Below are 25190 nucleotides of genomic sequence, written 5' to 3' on the forward strand. Positions count from 1 at the left end.
CAGAATGGACTGGTTGGATCTCCTTGCAGTCCAAGGGACTCTCAAGAGTCTTCTCCAACACCACAATTCAAAAGCATCAATTCTTTGGCACTCAGCTTTCTTCACAGTCCAACTCTCACATCCATACATGACCACTAGAAAAACCATAGCCTTGACTAGATGAACCTTTGTTGGCAAAGTAATGTCTCTGCTTTTTAATATGCTGTCTAGGTTGGTCATAACTTTCCCTCCAAGGAGTAAGCGTCTTTTAATTTCCTGGCTGTAGTCACCATCTGCAGTGATTTTGGAGCCCCCCAAAATAAAGTCTGACACTGTTTTCACTGTTTCCCCATCTATTTCCCATGAAGTGATGGGACCAGATGCCATGATCTTCGTTTTCTGAATGATGAGCTTTAAGCCAACTTTTTCACTCTCCTCTTTCACTTTCATAAAGAGGCTCTTTAGTTCCTCCTCACTTTCTGCCATAAGGGTGGTGTCATCTGCATATCTGAGGTTATTGATATTTTTCCCGGCAATCTTGATTCCAGCTTGTGCTTCTTCCAGCCCAGCATTTCTCATGATGTACTCTGCATAGAAGTCAAATAAGCAGGGTGACAATATACAGCCTTGACGTACTCCTTTTCCTATTTGGAATCAGTCTGTTATTCCATGTCCAGTTCTAACTGTTGCTTCCTGACCTGCATATAGGTTTCTCAAGAGGCAGGTCAGGTGGTCTGGTCTTCCCATCTCCTTCAGAATGTTTCACGGTTTATTGTGATCCACACAGTCAAAGGCTTTGGCATAGTCAGTAAAGCAGAAATAGATGTTTTTCTGGAACTCTCTTGCTTTTTCCATGATCCAGTGGATGTTGGCAATTTGATCTCTGGTTCCTCTGCCTTTTCTAAAACCAGCTTGAACATCTGGAAGTTCACGGTTCACGTATTGCTGAAGCCTGGCTTGGAGAATTTTGAGCATTACTTTACTAGCCTGTGAGATGAGTGCAATTGTGTGGTAGTTTGAGCATTCTTTGGCATTGCCTTTCTTTGGGATTGGATTGAAAACTGACCTTTTCCAGTCCTGTGGCCACTGCTGAGTTTTCCAAATTTGCTGGCATATTGAGTGCAGCACTTTCACAGCATCGTGTTTCAGGATTTGAAATAGCTCCACTGGAATTCCATCACCTCCACTAGCTTTGTTTGTAGTAATGCTTTCTAAGGCCCACTTGACTTCACATTCCAGGATGTCTGGCTCTAGGTGAGTGATCACACCATCGTGATTATCTTGGTCTTGAAGACCTTTTTTGTACAGTTCTTCTATGTATTCTTACCACCTCTTCTTAATATCTTCTGGTTCTGTTAGGTCCATACTATTTCTGTCCTTTATCGAGCCCATCTTTGCATGAAATGTTCCCTTGGTATCTCTAATTTTCTTGAAGAGATCCCTAGTCTTTCCCATTCTGTTGTTTTCCTCTATTTCTTTGCACTGATCGCTGAGGAAGGCTTTCTTATCTCTCCTTGCTATTCTTTGGAAATTTGCATTCAGATGCTTATATCTTTCCTTTTCTCCTTTGCATTTCACTTCTCTTCTTTTCACAGCTATTTGTAAGGCCTCCCCAGACAGCCATGTTGCTTTTTTGCATTTCTTTTCCATGGGTTGGTCTTGATCCCTGTCTCCTGTACAATGTCACGAACCTCCGTCCATAGTTCATCAGGCACTCTGTCTATCAGATCTAGTCCCTTAAATATATTTCTCACTTCTACTCTATAATCAATTAGTGCTTAATATATAGGGAGTTTCATGTTAGGGACAGATTCTCAGGCCTCAAGGAATTTAGAATCTAGTGATGAGAACGTCCTCGCTTTCTTCAAAGATCTTCTTAAAGAGAGTTGGTTTTCCACCATGTCTATGATAATATTCTGGTGACCACTAAGAGGTCTAGCCCACTGACTGTGTTAGTTCCTCTTCTCCCTGAACTTGAGGACATCTGACAATTATGCTTACCTAAGGTTTTCAAGTAAATTCTATGCAGAAGTGAAGTCATTGCTGTCTTCCCATTTCTCTTAAAATATAAATGTATAATCTTTGATTCTCACTTTTAATAGCTTTAACAGTATTCCCTCAGTCTATTCCGTCCCTTGCTCTCTTTTTGTCCAGCCACAATGGTCTTCTGTCAGCCCCTGAAACCTGTCCTTCTCCTTTGTACCTCATGACCTATTCACATGCTCTTTCTTCTGCGGGTCAGTGGGCCATTCTCCGTACATTATGTCTGACTTACTCCTTCAGATTTCTGTTTAAAGCTCAACTGCTCAAGGAAATATGCTCTGATTCTTTCTCAGACTGGGTGGCATCCCCATAACATGCTCTCAGAGAACCTTCTGTTTTTCCTTTCATATTTATCACAAATACAATCACATAGTTAATTTTATAACAACAGTGGAAGGGCATTGGATTCTCAGATAACTAATATTAAGGAAACTCTATGCATACCATAGTTCATCAGTAGCAAATGAGTAAAGACAAGAGTGAGTGGGAGAGAGAAACAAAACATTTAAATTCCCTCCATTATTCCTATTAGTGAGTTTATGACCTGATGCCTAGCAGTGGGTATAAGATGACATGAGAGTCCTGCTCTTTCCTGAACCATTCTTATTAACCAATTTCTTCTCATTAGGAAATGGAATACTGGTATTTGAAAAAATGTTTTACAACCATCACAGCTTCTTCACACAAGTTAACAACTTTATCTTATATTCAGTGAAAAAGAGAAATTGGCCCTAAACTCTAGGAAAACTGGTCATGTTGAATTAATGGAGTGACAGTATTGGAACCACACTAGGGAATTTTCTAGGGTAATCTTGGCATCTTCCTAGGAAATTTTCTAGGGTAATTTGGATTATGTGCAATTTTCTAGCTCACTTGATGATTTAGAACCTAACATAAGAAATACTGTTCTCTTTTTGCTTAATATTGGTGATCCTAGCCTAGAATGTAAGGTTTGTGAAGGCAGGAGGTACATCGGGCTGTTTTATCACTGTACCCCCTAGCACATGGCAGGATGCTTTGGTTATTCTAGAGCTTAATAGAGAAATATTTATGAAATGAATTAACATTCTGCCAGTGTTTACGGGCTCAGTCTGTTTGGCAACAGTACAGAGTTTGGATGTAAGATGGCTGAAGTAGAAGACAGAGTTTCAGATCCACAAGCATATGCAGACCTTGGATAACCTGTATCTCCATGGAAACCTAAATTAAAATAGCAAAATAACTGAAACCTGGACATGACAAAGTTCAGCGTGTTTTAGTGAAGACCTTTGTATATATGGCAACATTCTGTTCTTTAATTCCTTTTTTAGCCAAACTCTAACGGAAAAGTTGACATTGTCCTTCTCATTTTAGGTCAAAGGAGCCGGACTCGATTTATCCTTATGCCAACCCAAGGAGAAGGCCGGCCATGTCCCACAGAGCTTACCCAGCACAAAACTTGCCCAATGACCCCCTGCTACAGCTGGGTCCTCAGCAACTGGTCTGCATGTAAACTGGAGGTAAGTCATATAATGGCATTTAAAGAAATGTTTCTCAGTCTGTCCAAAGTACTTGTCTGTTGAAACCTACAAGCTGATGAAACAAACTTCACAGCACCAGGGGCCTGGCAGAGTGTATTTTTATGCCATAGAGAGCATGGAAAAAAAAACCAAATGACTTAACTTCATGCAGAGTGATATTGCTAGGAAAATAAATGCCCATCATTATCAACTATTTGTAATAAGTTGAATCAGGGGACTTTCAATCTTTTTAGCATCTTAAAGAATTCTCTATCTTCTTGGCTTGTTGGAAATATCAAAGCATTATGCAATTAGGCAAAACCCTGATGCTATAGAAATGCACAACTTGTCGTAGACTGTATTTCCTAAAAAAGCACTTTTAGGCTTAGACAAAATCTTGCATGTGGGCAGAAATCCAAAAGTGTATGAAAGATATATTTTAACATTATTACACAAACCAAGGTTACTACATTTTCCTCAATGATTGCTTTTTATTGACCTGAAATACAAATGCCTAGTAACATCATAATATATCATATACCCAGAGCTTTTGCTGGGTCAGCAATGATGCGCTATGGCATTTTCTCTCTGGTTTCTTGTGTAAGAAAAAAGCACATTGATTTTTCTCTATTTTCTTGTTTTACTAGTTCATCCTTCAGTTCGTATTCCAAGGCAGATTTAATTAGGTAACAATAAATTTGATTATGCATTAAGATATCTGCAGAGTATTCTCATAGTGTTCCTGTCAGGATGACATTGTTGTGCAGCATCATTATCTTGCAGAAGTTAAATGCCCATGTATTGTAATAAGTCCCAGAGGAATAAAATGTGTGGTACATTTGTTCAGTCTGCTTGTTACAGAAAATAAGGTACCATGCTAATTAATTCAATAGTAATCTAATGACTTTAAATATGAATACTTTGTCTCTTTCCTAAACCTTCAACAGTTTTTTCAGTACTGCTTAGAATCACAAATAAGAAATGGAAGGAAGATTTCTCCTGATAGTTGTTGAGAGAGTAAAGAAAACAAATTCAAAGAATTTAGGAACCCATTGCAGGAGAAGAAAGAGAAAAGACAGGAAGAAGAAGGGAAGGATGGGGGACAAACTCCACACTCTGTGTCTCACCAGCCATACAGCTGCTACTATACCTCACTTGTTCTTTTGTATTCAGATGGCCAAAAAGTTCATCTGGGTTTTTCTGCAAGATGTTACAGAAAATCCCAGGTAAACTTTTTGACCAACCCAATACTTTTCCTTTTATCTTCCTGGGTATCCAGAGCTTTTTTTTTTTTTTAATAGACAAATCTGCCAGTTTGTCTCATAGGAACGTGCAGGGGAAATGTCAAATGTAATGTTTGAGATTTTGCTGTCACATACTGAACTTTATCTGGAACCATAGAGGCCAGAGTGGTGGGTTGTGAACATTATAGCAGTACTTGTGGAGGTTGGGAGAAGGGGTTGTGGCATCTGATGGAGATACCCAGACCCAGGGGCCCTGGAGACCATGAGAGCAGGTGTATCCAGAGATTTCAAAGGTGCCTTAGATTTCTAGATGAGGTCATTCCATTCACTGACATTTCCAGTCAGGAGGAAACTGGAGTTAGCCTGAATCCAGGCAAAGCTCTCAGAAAACGTGTCTGTATTAATTATTCCTGCGTGGGCACCTTATCTGCAGGAGACCAACAGCATTCTTCACCAAGAATTTGGAATGGAATTAAAGCTGTTCAAAGATATTATATTCAAAAACTTGTCGCTGTCACATATTCCCTCTTATATAATAGATAAAGTCAGTAACTCAGAGGCAAAAGAAAAAGAGAATCTGGATGATATTTGAATTTTTGCTGAGTTTGAACTGCATTCCTGTTCTTCCTGAAGCCTGATTTTGAATGCTTTGTGAGATATATAACACAAGACATTTTCAATGAGTCCCCTTTTCTTACTCATCTATGTAAGCTGAGTTTGGGGAATTACTGATCAAGATACACATGAATCTCCACATACAAAGCAAGTGCACCTCCCTCACAGCTGTCCTTCAGCTTCTAGTTCGGTAATATCCTGCCCTGCCCAGTGTGGGTTGCAGACTTTTTCCCTTGAGGTGGTGGTTGTGATCTTGAAGTGGCTGATTGCCATCAAGTGGATCAAACCCCAAACAGAGGAGCTTACCCAGGGCATGGTGGATAGGCCAATTCTGTCACCATCGTCTGTGGAAAGAGACTTGCAAACGAAAGTGTTTATCCTCAGGCTTCATTTTTTTTCAGGGTTTCCTAACTCCTTCCAAGTTTCTTAGCTGATAACACGTATCCACACATATGTTGCAAAATCTGTTTCAGAGCTCAGACTCTGGAGTCTCTCAGGTCTAATTTTTTTAGATTTTATTTTATATATTCTTAAATATTATTTTGTAGACTTCTTCATCTATTCCTTAGTATTTCTCAGAGCTTCTCATTTTGAAAGTGGAATAACATGAAGTGATACCCTCTACTCTTCACTGCTGCTGCTGCTGCTAAGTTGCATCAGTCGTGTCCGACTCTTTGCAACCCCATAAATGGCAGCCCACCAGGCTCCCCCATCCCTGGGATTCTCCAGGCAAGAATACTGGAGTGAGTTTCCATTTCCTTCTCCAATGCATGAAAGTGAAAAGTGAAAGTGAAATCGCTGAATCGGGTCAGACTCTGTTCAACCCCATAGACAGCAGCCCACCAGGCTCCTCCGTCCATGGGATTCTCCAAGCAAGAACACTGGAGTGGGGTGCCATTGCCTACTCTTCACTAGATTCACCATTTTACATTTGTGTATATTTATAGACTCACACACATATTTTGTATTATTATTTAAATATATATCAGTAGACTTTTATTTTTATTTATTTAAAGGTAATTGAGTGTTTTTAATTTTTTTTTTTTTTGTTTTAATTTTTGGCTGCACCCTGTGGCATGTGGGGCCTTAGTTCCCTGACCAAGGATTGAACTTGTGCCCCCCTGCATTGAAAAGCAGTGTCTTAACCCCTGGACTATCAGGGAAATCTCTAGACTGTATTTTTTTTAAGTAGTTTTAAATATACCAAAAAACTGAGCAGAGAGTTTCCATATGCCTCTTAATTTCCCAAACTTGCATGCTTCTCCCTATTATTAGCATCTTTGCAGGCCTAATTTTGGTCAAGATTTTTTTCCAGTTCCTCACTCTGCACTTTTTGCCAGGTTTTCAAACTCTCCAAACTCTGTTGACTTATGTATATCACAGGAGGAGCAGTAGTACCTGTTTTGCTGGGGGTTTTGGTAGCGATTAGACAAGTCATACAGAGAAGGCAATGGCACCCCACTCTAGTACTCTTGCCCAGAAAATCCCATGGATGGAGGAGCCTGGTGGGCTACAGACCATGGAGTCGCTAAGAGTTGGACACGACTGAGCGACTTCACTTCCATGCATTGGAGAAGGAAATGGCAACCCACTCCAGTGTGCTTGCCTGGAGAATCCCAGGGACGGGGAAGCCTGGTGGGCTGCCGTTTATGGGGTCGCATAGAGTCGGACACTACTGAAGCAACTTAGCAGCAGCAGCAGACAAGTCATATGTAGTGCTGACCTTAGTACCTAAATTTAGAGCTCAATAAATTGAGGTTGTTATTATAGGGTCGATAAAAACTCTGATTTTGAACATTAGCACAACCTGCTGATCCACATCTGGTGATGCTGATCCAGAGTAGACAGGAAGTCCATTAATGATCTGGACAGCAGAGACTTAGTGACAGAATCCTGACTATTGACCATCTTGTTCTAAGAAGCCTGGCTCTGTTTTCAAGTCCTGGTGTGTAAAGTCTTATGAGTGAGACTGGATGAATGCTTGCTTTATGAATGAAATTATCATTCTGCTGCTGATTTCTCCTCATACCGTGGCTGTTGTTGTCAAAGGTTATAAGAGATTAAGGTGGAACATGGATACATACTAGAAACATATTATTGTTTGTTTTGGTTTTGAAAGTGCTCCCTGATATTGACTAGTTTCCCTTCATTTCTGCACACTGAATCTCCTGGAATGTCAAACAAAGCTCTAGTCAATTGCATCTCCAGTTACCTGAGGTTCTAGAGAGCAGTAACTTCAAACTTCAGACATGCTGCAGTATCTTCAGACTCCAAGTTCATGAACTCTGACACTCTACAGTGAAACATATACCTTAGGCAATTTGGCCATGCAATGGCCAAAAGTTACAGAAAGAACCCTCCCCCAAACCCAAATTTAACTTATGCTAGTTATTTTCAACTTTGGGGTATAAATATTTACTAGAACATTTGGTTTGGATAAATATATTGTGAATTGATTTTGAACTTCCCTTTCTCAAAAAAAAAAAAAGTGCACTTGGGTTCATAACTAGGGCACATTTTTTTAACCATTTCACAATGGTTAGAATGGTTATGAGATACTGAGATAGCAAGTGTGGGGATTGCCATCTTAGATAAACAAAGCACAATTCTTGTTAAAACATGTATGGAAAAGGATGTGATGGTCCCAGTTTGTGCGTCTGCTCAGATGATTCAGTCTCTAAGTTGCGGTAACTTAGACCTCCTCCAAGTTGCACCTTTTCTTTTTTTTTGCCAGTGTAACATTGAATCTGAAAGAATTTTTCTCAGCAGCCTCTGTACCATCCTGCATATCTGGCAGCCCATCCACAACCTGCCCCTGATACTTAGCAGCTGCTGTCACTGTGCCTTGACCTGGCTGGTGCTCAGCAGGCCCATCAGCCTCTGAGTCATCTGCTCCACACCCAGGAGCACTGTCATGACTGCTTTAGCTGCCCACCATGTCCCTCTTCAATCCTGCTGCTGCCAGAGCCGCAGAAGCTCCAAGTTCTAGCAATGTAGTTTCTGAGTCCTGTGGTGGGAGGGAGAAATAAGGAGGAGGCGAAACTCAGTTTCCCAATGCAGAGCCCAGTTGTCCAGTTATCACCTAATAATGGGTTGTAGCATGTAGCATCCTTGTGTGCAGCGACAGAGTCTATACAAATGTTCTTTCTCTCTCTCTCCATCTATACCAGAGGTAATCATAAAAACTCTTGGTCTTCCACCTATTTCCTGGCTTAGTGGGAGCTGAGTAACATACCTCGGAAGTATAGGGGAGTTAATACTCCCTGGGATGAAAGTTGATCAATGAGAACTGGATCCATGGAGGAGGTGGCATATAAATGCCTCTGCCTTTTTCCTGCCACCACATCTTAGATGATCCATGTGGCCTGTCTAAACAATGTTGTGACTGACCAAGAAACCAGCTGTGTTTACTATGAAGTTGAGGCCAGTTGACAACACACTACCTCGTATTTGCTTTTCCTCTGTACCCACGATGGCTCTCTCAGCCTCACTCTTGCACCCCTGGGATTAAAAAAAAAAAAAAACCCACAAAACTACCCTCTTCAGTTATCCAAATATCCAATGGACTTCTTTTTGAAATATGAGCACCTGACTAAACTGAAGAGATAATACTCACCTTGTGAGTATCTGCTAAAAATGTTAGAGTAGGAAGTCTTTCATCAGGCAGATGGTCGAGCTAGATAAACCACAAAGCTTCTGTTTCTGTGAGAAACTGCAAATTTTTTTTCTAATTGGCCAGAAAAATCTGAGTGGGATTTGTATAAAATGTCTTCAAAGAATAATATTCAGCACAGAGGCATTCCGAGAAAATCAGCGTTTTACTGGAAACCCCAATCTAATCCACATGAAAAAGTACTGAATTCCCTACAAAAGAAAAACAAGCAAAGCAAAAGAGAAATGTACACCCTGTGGTTGTACATGCTCTTTTGGGGAGTGATTATGGATTAGGCCACTTTATCACATACACCTAGACAAATTAGGTATTGTTTTTCTTTTTCAGTCAATCCTGGCTGAGTTCCAGAATGAATCGTCATATTCTGAGTGCATAAATTTCAAGGCATAAATTTGCATTTCTGCTTCAATTGCTCTGTCAGCTCTAAGAGAATTGCTCAGGGATGCCTTATTGTCAACAACTGAAAGATAACTCTCAACAGGAGGAAGCTAAAGAAATATGCAACTGTGTTTTTTTTGTTTTTTGGTTTCTTTTTCCCAAGAGGTGGCGGGAGCTAAAACTTTGAGATGTTCCTGATTTGGGTAATGCTGACAGCATCCTTTCCTCTGACAGGGTGGAGACTGTGGGGAAGGAGTCCAGACCCGCAGCCTCTCCTGTGTGGTCCACAATGGTTCAGTATCTCCCTGGACTGTACGTGTAGATGATGCACTGTGTAGAGAGATGCCCTTTCAAGACAGCATCTTGAAACAGCCGTGTTCAGTGCCTTGCCCAGGTAGGCAATTTTAAATGATTGGGAATGCCTTCCATGGTGACCTTTTTATTTATTTTTCTGTTTTTTGGAGTTCTCTCTCATCCAAGTTGAAGTTTGTAACTAACTTTAATCCATGTGTCATTGGTTATCACTTTGGAATATACCTAACAGCTTCTATAGAGGCAAAGTAGGCTGGCTGGGTGAGTCGGGGGGACGCACTGGACTTGGAAGTGTAAGAGCTAAGTTAAAATCTGGTCACTATCACGTCACTGGCATTTTGCCTGGGACATATACTCTTGTCGCTTTGAGCAGTGGTTGCTCCATCTAGAAAATGTGTTAATAATACCTGACCACACCAAGCACATTGCCAGCATTAAAAAAACGTTGACTGAATCCATGAGTAATGAACCCTGGCTGATGACATGGTGACGACAAGTAAGGGTAAAAGTTCGTGAAAGCACTCTGTTAAACAAGCAAGTCCTATGTAATTGTGAAGGTTATTCTTAGTTACATAAGATTTATGAGTTTATTTTAATCCTAATAACACAACTTAACCTTGTATGGCAGGAGCTTAAGGTGGCTAAATATATCCTTATGTGGTCTTATAATATGGCATGTGACATATATGTGTGTATACATACATTCATATACACACACACACACACACAAATTGTGTGTGTTTGGATTGTTAAATGAAACATTCTTTAAGTTTAAAGCTACTCTACTTCTTTCCTTTATATAATTTCTATGAACATCCATTTTATGATGTTATGATGCTCTTTAAAAACTGAGTTGCTGTAATCTTTACACATCCTTTTAAAATTTTTATCGTCACTAGTAGACACTAGTGTTCTCTAGATAAAACTGCCATGATTTGAAGCAAAATAATGGCAGTATAGTGCTTGGCGCTTTTCATTCAACTAGATTAAACCATAAATTACTTCCTCACTCCTAGTGCTTTCTAATTAGAAAATTTGTCAGCATAGAGTTTGTAGTTTCTGGAATGCACGTGGACACTGTGGCACCACACAAATCCGGCTGTGAACCCTGTGTGTGTAAATGGGGTCAGGGGCCAGTTTTCACACTGTTTCCTCTGCTCTGTGCTGCATGATCCTCCAGGAGACTGCCATTTAACAGAATGGTCAGAGTGGAGCACATGTGAGCTGACCTGCATTGATGGAAGAAGCTTTGAGACTCTGGGTCGCCAATCTAGGTCAAGGACATTTATAATTCAGTCTTTTGAGAACCAAGACAGCTGCCCCCAGCAGGTTCTAGAAACACGCCCTTGTACAGGTACCAAGAGCACTTTTCAACTCTCAGCCTTGATTGATCAATGCTTATTCTGCTTTGATTGAGGCATAATAGAACCGCTGTTATCGTATTTACTTGCAGGAGGTAAATGTTATCACTACACGTGGAAAGCAAGTCTTTGGAACAATAATGAACGAACTGTGTGGTGCCAACGTTCAGATGGCATTAACGTCACAGGTATTCCTGCCTAAGATTCATGTGGGCACTTCGGAAAGATCTCTGAGTGTTGCTGTTGGTGAGAAGAATTAGCTTAAAAATTATAAGCAAGGGAAGACTGGGGAGTGGACTTAGATGAGCTTCATGGCAAGTTGCCATAGATCTTTGCATCTTAGAAAGCAAACAGTTCTATATGAAGTCCCATAATATCTCAGACAGGCTACCCAGGTGGCACAATTATAAAGAATTCTCCTGCCAGTGCAGGAGCCATAGGAGACAGGGGTTCAATCCCTGAGTCGGGAAGATCCCCTAGATAAGGAAATGGCAAACTATTCCAGTATTCTTGCCTGGAGAGTTCCATGGACAGAGGAGCCTAGTGGGCTACAGTGGAGTCACAAAGAGTAGATATAACTGACTGACTGAGCATACACACACACAGTATATCAGACAACTTAAAGAAGTAGTTCAGTTCAGTCACTCATTTGTGTCCAACTCTTTGTGACCCCATGGACTGCAGCACTCCAGGCTTCCCTGTCCATCACCAACTCCCAGAGTTTACTCAAACTCATGTCCAGAGTCGGTGATGCAATCCATCTATCTCATCCCCTGTCGTCCCCTTCTCCTCCCACCTTCAATCTTTCCCAGCATCAGGGTCTTTTCCAAGGAGTCAGTTCTTCACATCAGGTGGCCAAAGTGTTGGAGTTTCAGCTTCAGCATCAGTTGATACATAATAAAATTTCCTTGAATATCATGATCTAAGACAAAAACGGAAAGACACAGATGTTGATTTAAAACAGTGGTCTCTAAAATTTTAAAAGATGTACCTTTTCAGTAAAAGGTATTTGAGAACAGACCTCAAAATATCCTAAAATCCCACACTACTGTGCTAATGTATCATGTTATGAAACATATACATAAATTGAAATTAAAAGAGTTGATAAAGATATAATAAAGCTAAAATATATTAATGATTAAAAACATTTTCCTGTAAATTATAGATGCTTATGTTCATGTACTGAAAGCTTCATTTTTTAACAATGTGGTAGCCTTGATTATTATTTAATATCTGAATATATATTGAAGGAAGGGTTCCTCATTCAGGGCAGTGAATGCAATTAGATTGTACAAATGGTCTTCTCAATCATTTTAAATGGGTTTGTTTCGATGCCTTCTTATGAAAGAAAATCAAATTGTCATTCTTTTTACTTAGCGCTACGGCTGACTAAGAGCTCATCAGAATAGAAGAATCTCGAGTTTTCTATCGGAGAAAGATCGTCTGCTTCACCTTTTTCTAGTTTACTTGTTTTTTTCATTATTGGTTGTCCCTTTAAGTCCATAGTTTTTCCATACAACCATTTATTTTAAGTGACTTGCCCATTGTGTAAGTTATTATTAAAACTAAATATACGGTACATCTGCCTAACCAGGAACACAGAAAGCATCACTTGCTGCAGCATGCTGGGAGTTAACCAACCGGTGAGGGCTCCACTATCAGATGCGTGGAGCACCTCGCGCCCAGTGTGCATCCCAGGGCCACCTGATGAATGAGTTCAGGTTACCAGTGTCACCTGCCAAGTATCATCACAGCTTAATTTCACTGTTAAAATTTAAAATGTTGGCTAAAATATACAAATTCTAACATGTTTTTCCTGGCTCCCAGGTGCTCCTCTCCCCATGGAGTATACACACTGCATGGTGGAGATCCCTGGTTTAAGGAGGAAAAAACACCACCTCCAAACTCTGTTGGCAGTGACAAGGCTGTGTGGTTACTGCCACTAACACATGATCAGTTTCACACCTACCTGCTCATTCTGGAGCCTGGTGTTTTTTTTCTTGTGGAAATTATTTTTCAAGTAACAGATTTTAGCTGTTTCATTTTTCAGAAAAATGTAGATGCCACATTCCCTACACAGCCTTAAGCACAAAACTTTCTCTAGTTACAAAATCATAATTGGCTGTGTTATGATTATATACTATATAATTGGTTGACAATTATAATAATGCAGAAACTAGAACCTATAAATGCAGCCAGTGGTATATAAATGTAGCTTCAATGGTGCCCTTGAATAATATGTCAACTTCTTTGCTGGTACCTTGAATCCAGGAAGGCATGACTAATATATAAATGAGTTTTAGATTACAGAGATATTATTCCATCTAGTTACTGAAAGCTATTTTAATAAGGACTTGCAAGTACTAGTGTCAGATGTATGATTATCCCTGCTGGAGTATATACATTTGCTCTTAAAAATATGTGTGGCAATCTGTATGTGACTCTGCATGTGTGTGTATATGTGTGTATTCTGGCTGAAATACGTTTAAAATGTTACCAAATTGTTTAATATCATGGTCTCATGAATGGGCTAGTGGCATTCTTTTAGTGTTTGGTTGTTGGGAATTGGTCTAGTGCCTAGTTTGGGAGCTGGAAAAAAACTATATAGACAGATCTTTGAGCGTATATATTTTCTGCTCCTGAACTTCAATTGAGATTTCATCAATTCTTTTGCTGATCCTGACACTCACAGGCTTTGCCCTCAAGTGAAGCCATATGATAGAATCACCTGGCCAACACGCAGGTATAAAATCTCAACTGTAAACAACTTCTGTTAGCAGAGCCTCCCATCTCAAACAGCCCTTCCTAGAATAATCAACAAAATAAAAATAATACTGTTACAAGGTAGCCAGTGCCAGAGAGGAAAAGAAGTGAATATTTATCCTAGAAAAATCTGTAAATGATGGCGGGATTTCCTTTGTAGGAGGCTGCTCCCCTCAGGCACGCCCTGCTGCTATTCGGCAGTGTAACCCAGCTTGCAGAAAACCTTTCTCCTACTGCACACAGGTGAGTCAGGTGCTGAGGCTTGGACAGGTAATTTAATTGTGTTATATGTATGTTGTCTGATGTTTTCCAGTCTCCTGTAGCCCAAGCAGCAATTCCATGGGCCCACGATACCACCTAGAGGCATTTGCAGAAGTAATCACAGCTATTAAGAATTTCTTTGCATGGCCATGTGTTCAAGAAAGCAGTCTTTTTTACCTCTAAATCCATCTATAGCTAACCTCTCTTTCAGATATCTAATCTCTGTTAGCTCTATTTCTCCTCTGATTATCAATGTGTTCTCAGTTGATTTTATTTCCTCCATTTCATATACCTAAACTATTTTGCAAAATCTTTAAAAGGATATGTTCATGTTTGTTAAACATTAGGTACTAAATTTGATTACACTGTGATTAGTGTGTATAAATTTTTAGTTGATTTTAAATAAGTTGATAGTATGGTTATGGGTAATAATTATGGGTGTGTATATATATATATACACTTTTTTTTTTTTTTTTTGCCCCATAACACCCATTTATTTATTCAGTCACCAATAAAAGTTTACTGAATGGCTGACACACAGGGAACTGTCCAAGGTGCTGAGGACACAGCAGGAAACAAACTTCCTGCCCTCATGCAGCTTACATTCTGGGGAGAGAAACTGACAACACTAGGAAGAAAAGGAGTCTGATATATACATTTTTTAAAGCAGAAATTTTTCTCCTTTTCCTTCTTTAATTCCCACCCATTACTGCTCAGGATTTAATGCAAAATGTACCATGTATTCTAATCAGTGGTACTCACAGTGTACAGTGTATAAAGAAGAAAGGTGTGCCCTGTCTCTCAAAGAAATAAGTTTCTTCTTATACTGTGTTCTTTCCAAAAATGATTTGGTTAAAATGATTCAAATGCTCCATTCTATTTCATGGACCTTCTACTTCAAGTAGAATTAGGTTAATTCTTTGATACAGGAAAGCTAGGGATTAAGTTTCCAGTGGAAAAAAGAAGGAAAAGAGATCAGCAACGACTTCATGGGCTAATGATGTTTGTGAAATAGAAGTTGTGGCTTCCCACCAACTCTCTGGATACCCTCTGTAATAAATATAAAATACCTTTTCCCTTGAACCTTTGGCCTATATAACTGGTTACAGCTTTTCACTCAGACTAGAGACACATCTTCAAATGATAGCTTTCATATCTGAGCTTGTACCAATTTTCTTCATTAGTTTCTCCCCATTGAACATTGAGTAATGTCTTAAAGTAAAACCACTGGAAATATTTATAATGATAACTGTCATTATATACTCTCTTCCTAAACTTTAGGCATTTATTAATTATGTTTTTTTAACTTCTACTTTTTAGTTTTAGTATCTGTTGCTCCTCAATATCATGTGTTCAGTCAACAACTGATGACTAAGTAAATCAGTTCAGTTCAGTCACTCAGTCATGTCCAACTCTGTGACCCCATGGACTGTAGCATGCCAGGCCTCCCTGTCCATTACCAACTCCCAGAGTTTACTCAAACTCATGTCCATTGAGTCGGTGATGCCATCCAACCATCTCATCCTCTGTCATCCCCTTCTCCTGCCTTCAATCTTTCCCAACATCAGGGTCTTTTCAAATGAGTCAGTTCTTCACATCAGGTGACCAAAGTATTGGAGTTTCAGCTTCAGCATCAGTCCTTCCAATGAATATTCAGGACTGATTTCCTTTAGGACGAACTGGTTAGATCTCCTTGCAGTCCAAGGGACTCTCAAGAGTCTTCTCCAACACCACAGATCAAAGTATCAATTATTCGGTGCTCAGCTTTCTTTATGGTCCAACTGTCATATCCATACATGACCACTGGAAGAACCATAGCTTTGACTAGATAGACTTTTGTTGGCAAAGTCATGTCTCTGCTTTTTAATACGCTGTCTAGGCTGGTCATAACTTTTCTTCCAAGGAGTAAGAGTCTTTTAATTTCATGCCCACAGTCACCATCTGCCGTGATTTTGGAGCCCAAAAAAATAAAGTCTGTCAGTTTCCTCTGTTTCCCCATCTATTTCCCATGAAGTGATGGGACCAGATGCCATGATCTTAGTTTTCTGAATATTGAGTTTTAAGCCAACTTTTTCACTCTCCTCTTTCACCTTCATCAAGAGGCTCTTTAGTTCCTCTTCACTTTCTGACATAAGGGTAGTATCATCTGCATATCTGAGGTTATTGATATTTCTCTGGGCAATCTTGATTCCAGCTTGTGCTTCATCTAGCCCAACATTTCTCATGATGTACTCTGCATATAAGTTAAATAAGCAGGTGACAATATACAGCCTTGACATACTCCTTCCCCTATTTGGAACCAGTAAGTAAACATGACTGATGCATAAAGATTGATATGAGTTACCATTTAAGGCTAAGGTATGTTGAGAAAATACCAGACATAGTTTTATGTAAGGAATCCTAATAGCAAAGTCATAGAGATTCATAATCTCATGCTTATTTTCTATTCTCCTCTATTGGCTTTATGTTTCCTGGAGGAAGGAAGAGCAGTTATTTCAGTTTCACTTCCAGAGACAGATAGAAAATCTTTGCCCATTACACTGTATCATTATCAGTTTCTTTGAAAGGCTTATTGTGCATGAAAATTACCAGGAATCCACAGACAAATATGAAAGACCCATTGTCATGATGCCAACTAGGAATGTGATGATGTGGTGTGACACTCAGGTTACTTTAAGATATCTCTCTCTCTGTCTTTCCTCCCTCTCGTGGACATGTGCCTTTGGTGAAGTTTTTTTTTCCCCCCTTCACAGCCTTGGACTGTCTCCTCTGAGTGCGGAACTAAGCCTACGAGTGGAGAGCCAGTTCATTCTAGTTTATGATCAATGATAGAAGATGATAGAGGCAGAAAGAGACCTCAAAGAGCACAAAACTCAGAGAAGAGATGCACATAATTTCTGTTGCTTTGCTTCTCAATGTTAAGGACAGATTGGAGTAAGCAGGCAGGAATCTGAGATAGTTGGGGGAAGAACCAAAGTAAATTTTTAATTAAAGCTTTAAACACCTCTGTAAGAGAGAAAAGGATGTAGTTCATATTCTCTATTGACAAAAAATTATGATTTCAATTTGGAAGATGTAAGAATGATCAGTCACTAGAAAGAACTGATAATTTATTGAAGTGTTGGCTTTGGAAATCAGAAAGATGAACTATTTATTGAATTTTCATTGCTTTGACAAGTCTGGTGCTGAAAAACCCTAAATTGCCATGACATATCATGCAACTATCGAGCAGTTCCAACAATTAAGGTGTTATTTTTTCATCTGTACGACTCACTGTGTAACCAGAGATGTATTTTTCATGCTGTAGGGTGGAGTCTGTGGTTGTGAGAAAGGCTATACAGAGATCATGAGATCAAATGGTCTCCTGGATTACTGCATGAAGGTACCGGGCTCAGAGGATAAAAAAGCTGATGTGAAAAACCTTGCTGGGAAAAACAGACCTGTGAATTCAAAAATACATGATATTTTTAAAGGTTGGTCTCTCCAACCCCTTGATCCAGGTACATATCAGTTATGAGTAAGAAATGTAAATTTTCTCTTGGGGGATTAGGGTTCATATTGTGACCACTGCTCATGATGGAAAGCATGGAGGGAAGAAGGGACAGAAAAGGCAATATGGTCTTATTCAAGGTTCCTCACATTTGAGTGCCATGTAGTGTAAAACGTTCTCACGGGTGGTTGAGAATAAGTCTGTCAACCCCAACCCCAGTCTGAGTTAAGGAAACAAATATTAATCTTTGAAAATGTTTGAATTGTAAATTATCTTTGCCAAAGACTTTATAATAAAAATTGTGAAGTTTTATATATAATTGAAAAATGAGAAAAGCAATAGATTATCAAGAACATGGAGTTACGTAGGGAAATTCCAGGTACCCTATCTGGTTTGAGAAACACTAGTGATATAGTAAAACAGCATCAGTTTCAGAGGCCAAGAGACCTATGGGTATCAAGGATCAGAGGTACTTCCTTTGTAATTGCATGTAATTTCTTTACCTGTCTGGAACTGTTTCCTCATCTATGAATCAATCTAGGCATCTGTCCTGAAGAATTTTTGTGAGTATTAGCACAGTGTCAGGCCTATAGGACTCAAAACTTAGTGGAGATTAAGGATAAGAATGAACAGTATTAGATAATTTCTCTATACCCTATGATTCCATGCTGGTTGTATTGCATGACTCACCTCATTGTATTCTTGCAACATATAATGAGATGTTGTTATCCCCACTTTAGAGATTATGATTCTGAAACTGGCAATGCAAAATAATTTGACCAAGGTCACAGCACCAGTAAGTGACAGAAAGGTATGAAAGGCAAGCCAATAAGATCCTTACACAGCACTGGCCTCTACTTTCTTCTTTAAGAACTGGACAAAAATATGAAAGCAAAATTCTCTGTGCCTAATGTACATACCTCTTCCAGAAAACAAAGTGCTGTGAATGACAGGGAGATAGCGTGACTGATGGAAGGAACCTTGAGAAGGAAGACACACATGAAGCTCAGACAAAATATACCTTGGGAACTTTCGGCCCAGATCCTAAGCCTTGGTCATACCAAAGTGCCCTGATGACATGCTCAAATGAAGCAAAACTAGAGCCCAGGCACAAAGGACCCTAGATCTAGTGGAAGAAACAAGACATTCTATGACTAGCTTATAAGGATGACCACAATATCTTAACTTTTGGTTCCATAGTACGTCTGGGCGTGCCATAGATATTAAAAATCATATTCATCTGTGATGTTTAGCTAGAGAAACAGACTTAAAATTGAGGGAAGCATGCTATGAAATGCAGCCAGTCTCACTCACTGCTTCTAGACCCTATTTCAGAGAGAGAATTAAGATGAGGTTCCAAGAAAATGAGTTTTCAAATCCACAAATGAAGTCCTTAAACTGGAGATCTAACTGAAGCATCAATACCATGTATGTGACTATACATGTGTGTACACATACATGCATAAACACAGACACATATATGTATACTCATATATACACTTGTATAGGTATGTATGTATATAAACATATATGTAAAATATATATTTAGTCTGTGAGAAAGTTTATAACTTTCATTAGGTTCTCATAATGGGGTTAAAAATTTGAGCAAACTCTCAGGAAGGCAATTAGGCAAAACCTATCATACATTTTGACCTAAAATTTTCCTCCTACAAATTAATCATACAAATATACACACATATACTGAGAGAAGAATTTAAATGATATTATATGATTGCTTATTATATAGCAAATGAATGGAAATAACATAAATGTCTACAAACAGAATAACAAACAAAAATATGATTCAACTGTGTAATGTCTCTTAGGGGTATTAAAAAGGATGAGATGGACCTGCCTTTATGAACTAGTATGGAAATATTTTTATTATGTATTGTTAGGTGGAAAAGTAGTACCAAAATGAATGATAAGGACAATTTGTGTCTTTTTGAAAAAGTGCATGTATGTTGTGTATATACTCGCTTGCATTTGCAGAGAAAACTATGAGATGGTTCATAAATTGGTAACAGTGGCACCTGGGTAGGGAGCTCAGAGATTGGCAGGAAGACTAATTTTCCACTACATATCTTTTTTTAAAATTATTTTTTATTGTAGTATAAATGCTTTACAATGTTATGTTAGTTTCTGCTGTACAATGAAGTGAATCAGTCACATGCACAAATATATCCCCTCTTTCTTGGACTTCCCTCCTCATCACATCTACCCAGGTCATTACAGAGAACCGAGCTAAGCCCTCTGTGCTATACAACATTAGCTTCATATAAACAGCTATGTTAATTCTTCTTTAAGTAACATGATTTAAAGGTCACCCAGATCACATACCTCTGCAATAGGGATTTAAAAGCACTGGATCTTACAATACTTCAGCTTTATGAGGTTTAGGGGTAATAAGATGAAAAGTACATTGTCACTCAGGGAAGACTTTTTTTAATTGCCAATGTAAAAAATTCAGAATAGGGGATCACATCATTAGTGTTTCAAAGAGATCAAAATCAAAGCTTTGTTAAAAGTTTTATGACCATAAAAAGGGCCATTACTATGTTGAAAACTCATTCTAAAACCTGATTGAGGCTTGAAAGTGTCTTGTAAGCCAAAACTGTGATAGATAGTCACAATATAATTGAAAGTAATAGTGATTTTCTTTCAAACAAATGTTTACAATAGATTGTTTTTTATCCCATGAAGGTCTTAGAATAAGATTCTGACATGTGTTTTTCTGGACCTACAGTTAATTACAGTCAATGTAGTATAATGAACCTTGGTGTGTACATCTTTCAGAAAGGAGCATAATTCCTTTTGGGAAGCTAAGGAATTGCTATTATCAGTGCAATTCTAAGTTTAGTTAACTGTGTGCTCATGTAAAACATAACAAAAACCATGTGTTTTCCAGAAACAACTCAAATTTATACATACACACACCATACATAAGGTGTGTGTCATATAGTTAAAATCACAAAATAGATCAGACTATTTGGTTCTTTTTTTTTTAACCTCTTACAGATATTAAATCCAAAATAATATATACTTCTACATGTGGATATGCTTTGTAATACTTTTGTATTAGAAGTATATATAAATGAAAATAAATTCAAAATATCCTACAAGTTGTTAGATTTTATGAAGTACTGATTAGTAGCACTGGTCTTGGCATTGTGAAAAAATTGATAACCTATATTTAATATTTTCACTTATTTTTTGGACATTTGATAGCTGTCACATGTGAGTATTTTCACATATGCTTCTGACTTATGCAAATCTCAGAATTCAGATGAGAAATAAATAATACACTAAATAAATGAGAAATAAAAGCTTTTGTATGCTAAGCCTGTTATTTTTTATTTTAAACAGATGGCCGAGTGAAAATTTGGGTTTATGGAGTTTCAGGTGGTGGTTTTCTTATCATGATTTTCCTAGTATTTACTTCCTACCTTGTTTGGTAAGTACTAACTAGTAAAAAGTTTATACTCTATATTTTCATTGGTGGCATATTATACTAAAAGAAAACTTATGTTGAAATCTGGTCATTAAAACAGGACCCTTAAACTCACAAATAATCACCAACATTAGAATTGCTAAATAGTTTAAGTGGGAGAGTATTATCTTTATTGTCCTCATTTGAAATAACATTTTTGTATTTGGCTTTCATATAATATCACAGGTATACGAGGCAAATCATTAATCAGGGCTTTCCCATTTTACAATTTTGATTTAGATCAGTACCATTTTAACACACTGGAATTTCCTGGTACCTCTTAGTACCAGGACTTAATCACAGAGGTTTTTTTTTTTTTTTTTTTTAAGTGTAGTTGATTTACAATGTTGTTTTAATTTCTGCTGTTAGACAAAGTGATTCAGTTTATACACACATACACACACACACAAATACATACACACACCCTGGAGAAGGAAATGACAATCCATTCCAGTATTCTTGCCTGGAGAATCCCATGGATGGAGAAGCCTGGCAGGCTATAGAGCATAGCGTTGCAAAGAGTCGGACACGACTGAAGCAGCTCAGCAGGCACATATGTATACACACACATTCTTTTTCATTTTCCATTATGGGGACAGGATATAGAAAATAGTTCTCTGTGCTGTATATAGTAGGACCTTGTTGTTTATCCATTCTAGGTATAAAAACTTACAACTACTACCACCCTCCCACTTGGCAACCACACATCTGTTCTATATCTCCGTGAGTCTGTTTCTGTTTCATAGACAGTTTCATTTATATACTGTAGAGTTCACATGTAGTGATATCATAGGACATTTTTGTCTTTCTCTGACTTACTTCACTTACTGTGTTAATGTCTAGGTCCATCCATGTTCCTGCAAATGGCATTATTCCATTCTTTTTTATGGCTGAGTACTATTCCATCGCATATTTGTAAAAGAATTTTCTTTATCCATTCATTTGTCAATGGACATACAGATTTTTTCCATGTCTTGGCAATTGTGAATAGTGGTGCTATGAATATAGGGGTGCATATATTTTTTCTAAGGTTGTGGTTCAGACGGTAAAGCGTCTGTCTATGATGCAGGAGACCCAGGTTCGATCCCTGGGTTGGGAAGATCCCTTGGAGAAGGAAATGGCAATCCACTCCAGTACTATTGCCTGGAAAATCCCATGGACAGAGGAGCCTGGTAGGCTGCAGTCCATGGGGTCACAAAGAGTCGGACACGACTAAGCAACTTCACGTATGGATGTATGGCCAGAATTGGGATTGCTGGATCATTTGATATTTCTATTTTAGTTTTCTGAGGGACTTCCATGCTGTTTCACACAGTGGCTTCACCAACTTATTCAATAAATTCCCACTAACAATATAGGAGGGTTTCTTTTTCCCCATGCTCTCTCCACCATCTATTATCTGTAGACTATTTAATGATGGCCATTCTGACTGGTGTGACGTGGTATCTCATTGTGGTTTTGATTTGCACTTTTCTAATAAATAGTGATGTTGAGCACCTTTTCATGTGCCTATTGGCCATCTGTATGTCTTTGGAGAAGTGGCTACTTAAGTCTTCTGCCCTTTTTTTTTTTTAATTGGGTTGTTTTCTTGTTGAGTTGTATGTGTTGTTTGTACATTTTGGAAATCAAGCCCTTGTCAGTCACATGATTTGAAAATATATTCTCTCACTTGTAGGTTGTCTTTTCATTTTGTTTATGGTTTCCTGTACTATGCAAAAGGCTTGTAAGTTTGATTAGGCCCAATTTGTTTATCTTTGTTTTTATTTCTATTGCCTTGGGAGACTGACCTAAGAAAATATTGGTACGCGTTATGTCAGAGAATGTTTTGCCTATGCTCTCTTCTAGGAGTTTTATAATATAATGTCTTAATGTTTAAGTCTTTAAACCATCTTGAGTTTATTTTTGTCTATGGTGTTCTAACTTCATTGATTTACATGCATATGTCCAGCTGTCCCAGCACCCCTGGCTGAGCAGACTTTTTTTTTCATTGTACATTCTTGCCTCCTTTGTCAAAGATGAATTGACCATAGGTTTGTGGGTTTATTTCACCTTTTTGGTCAGGTTTATTCCTCAGTATTTTATTTAGGGGAGTGAGATTTTACAAGGTACTTTTTTTAAATTTTCCTTTCTGCTATCTCTAGCTCCAGGAATTCTGATTTAAGCATCCAGACAACTTGACCACATGCAGGAGTAATTAAAAGAGCCCCAGGTAACTAATAGCAGGCAAGGCTGAGAAAATTCTAGTTCTTAAATTTTCTTCTCAAACTGACCTATTTTTACCAAGTATGTTAAATTGACCAGTTGGTTCAAAAAACCTATGAGTATATTTTAGATAGTAGAGTCAGGTGTTTATCTACAGTGACCAACCATAAAAGAAAATTTGATTGTCCATTCCAGGAACCCTGTTTTGTAAGCAACTAGTTCCTTAAGTATATTATTCTCACAAAATGGTGATTACTTTATTGTATATATCTTATTTGATGAGCTGATCTTAAAACCAGACAGAAGTAAATACCTTTGAATATTTTTAAGTGTGTTGAGAATATTTTATTAGCTTCCTGAAATTTTTCAAAGGTTTTTTTTTTTAATTTTCATAAGATCAAAGTGTTACTTTGCTTTTTTCTCTAAATCGAGATATTTATATTCATCATCTGTCTCAAACTGTTTCCTTGACAATTTTTGCCCAAGTTTTTAATCTCAATTCAAATCCAGTCTTTGTATTTTAGCTCATACTTCCAAGGTTACACAGGTTTTTAAGTCTTTGCTCTCGGTCAGTGAAAGTTAGTAAAGAAAATCAAGTGACTTTAATTCTTTCTGCCACCTATAGTGATTGAGATTGAATTTCTAGAAGTTGGATTGCTATCCAGCTAATACTTCCTCAGTGTTGCAATAAAAAAGTAACACCTTCAGTTATTTACCTTAAAATCAAATGATTTGACCAGTTATGTTTGAATTAATTTTGTATTGTCTAGATCCTGTCTTAATGAACAAATGTGAAGTGGAAAACCTTATGTGAGCTTGAGAGTGATAGGAAGCATTCACCACTAGAAAAAATGAGGAAAAGATCTCAAATTGAAACAAAGAACATAAAGGCTTGATAGATGAGAAACTGCTCTCAAAGCAAGGGCCCAGTATAGTGTAAGATAATCAGCTAGTCTATTAGTCTGTGAAAGCTGAGATGTATTCTACTTCACAGTCACATCCCCAATTCCAGATTCTATGGTTCCTTCTTCCTTGAATATCCAAAAGATTAAAAATTAAAATTTAACATTCATAAATTCTGCCCTTTTACACTTCTCCCTTTCTTTCAGCTTAAAAGTATGTTACCCTTAATCCATTCCTTCAACAATACTTACTGTAGCCCTTCCTAGGCTCTGGGGATTGATTATAGGTACCTCACTGAATTGTGGTGACAAACATAATTTTCTAGAGAATTTTTAATGTAAAAGATCAAGGGAATCATCCCCTACTGTTTAGTGACCAAATTATATAGATACTTATGTGTATAGTATATCTATTTTTTTCATCCTCAGTATCCACCCTTAATAATCCCCCATTGGAAGTAGCAGTTAGCTCCATATTTGGAAGCCCTACAATCCTCCTTTCAACTCTCTATAGCCAGATTAGTCTTCTTAAAACTTAGCCAAGTGATCAGCCCCTTTCCTCCTCAAACACCAGCAGTGGCTTCCCATTGACAGCAACATGAAAGTCATGTTCTGGCTGCCTTGCAAGTCATTAAAAGCCTTCCACTATTTGAGCCCAAACAACTCTTTCAACTTCATTTTCATATTTCTCTATGCCCCAGTGTGTTGCATAGGCTTGCTGCTAAGTCACTTCAGTCCTGTCTGACTCTGCGACCCCAGAGACGGCAGCCCACCAGGCTCCCGCGTCCCTGGGATTCTCCAGGCAAGAACATTGGAGTGGGTTGCCATTTCCTTCTCCAATGCATGAAAGTGAAAAGTGAAAGTGAAGTCGCACACTTGTGTCTGACTCTTAGTGACCCCATGGACTGCAGCCTACCAGGCTCCTTGGTCCATTGGATTTTCCAGGCAAGAGTACTGGAGTGGGGTGCCATTGCCTTG

The 25190-nt window shown here is 38.4% G+C and overlaps 1 protein-coding gene across 1 annotated transcript in view; it reads left to right on the forward strand.

The window, feature by feature from the left end:
• The window catches only part of THSD7B (thrombospondin type 1 domain containing 7B), a 926619-nt gene that overhangs the window by 893546 nt on the left and 7883 nt on the right, over positions 1-25190 (forward strand). Inside the window, exons 20-26 of the mRNA XM_070380583.1 lie at positions 3376-3521; positions 9666-9825; positions 10924-11097; positions 11197-11292; positions 14028-14110; positions 17436-17628; positions 20985-21072. Coding sequence (XP_070236684.1) covers positions 3376-3521; positions 9666-9825; positions 10924-11097; positions 11197-11292; positions 14028-14110; positions 17436-17628; positions 20985-21072 — 940 coding nt within the window. The remainder of the gene's footprint in view (positions 1-3375; positions 3522-9665; positions 9826-10923; positions 11098-11196; positions 11293-14027; positions 14111-17435; positions 17629-20984; positions 21073-25190) is intronic.

Source organism: Bos mutus, chromosome 2, assembly GCF_027580195.1.
Source record: "Bos mutus isolate GX-2022 chromosome 2, NWIPB_WYAK_1.1, whole genome shotgun sequence".
Taxonomy (NCBI): Eukaryota; Metazoa; Chordata; class Mammalia; order Artiodactyla; family Bovidae; genus Bos; species Bos mutus.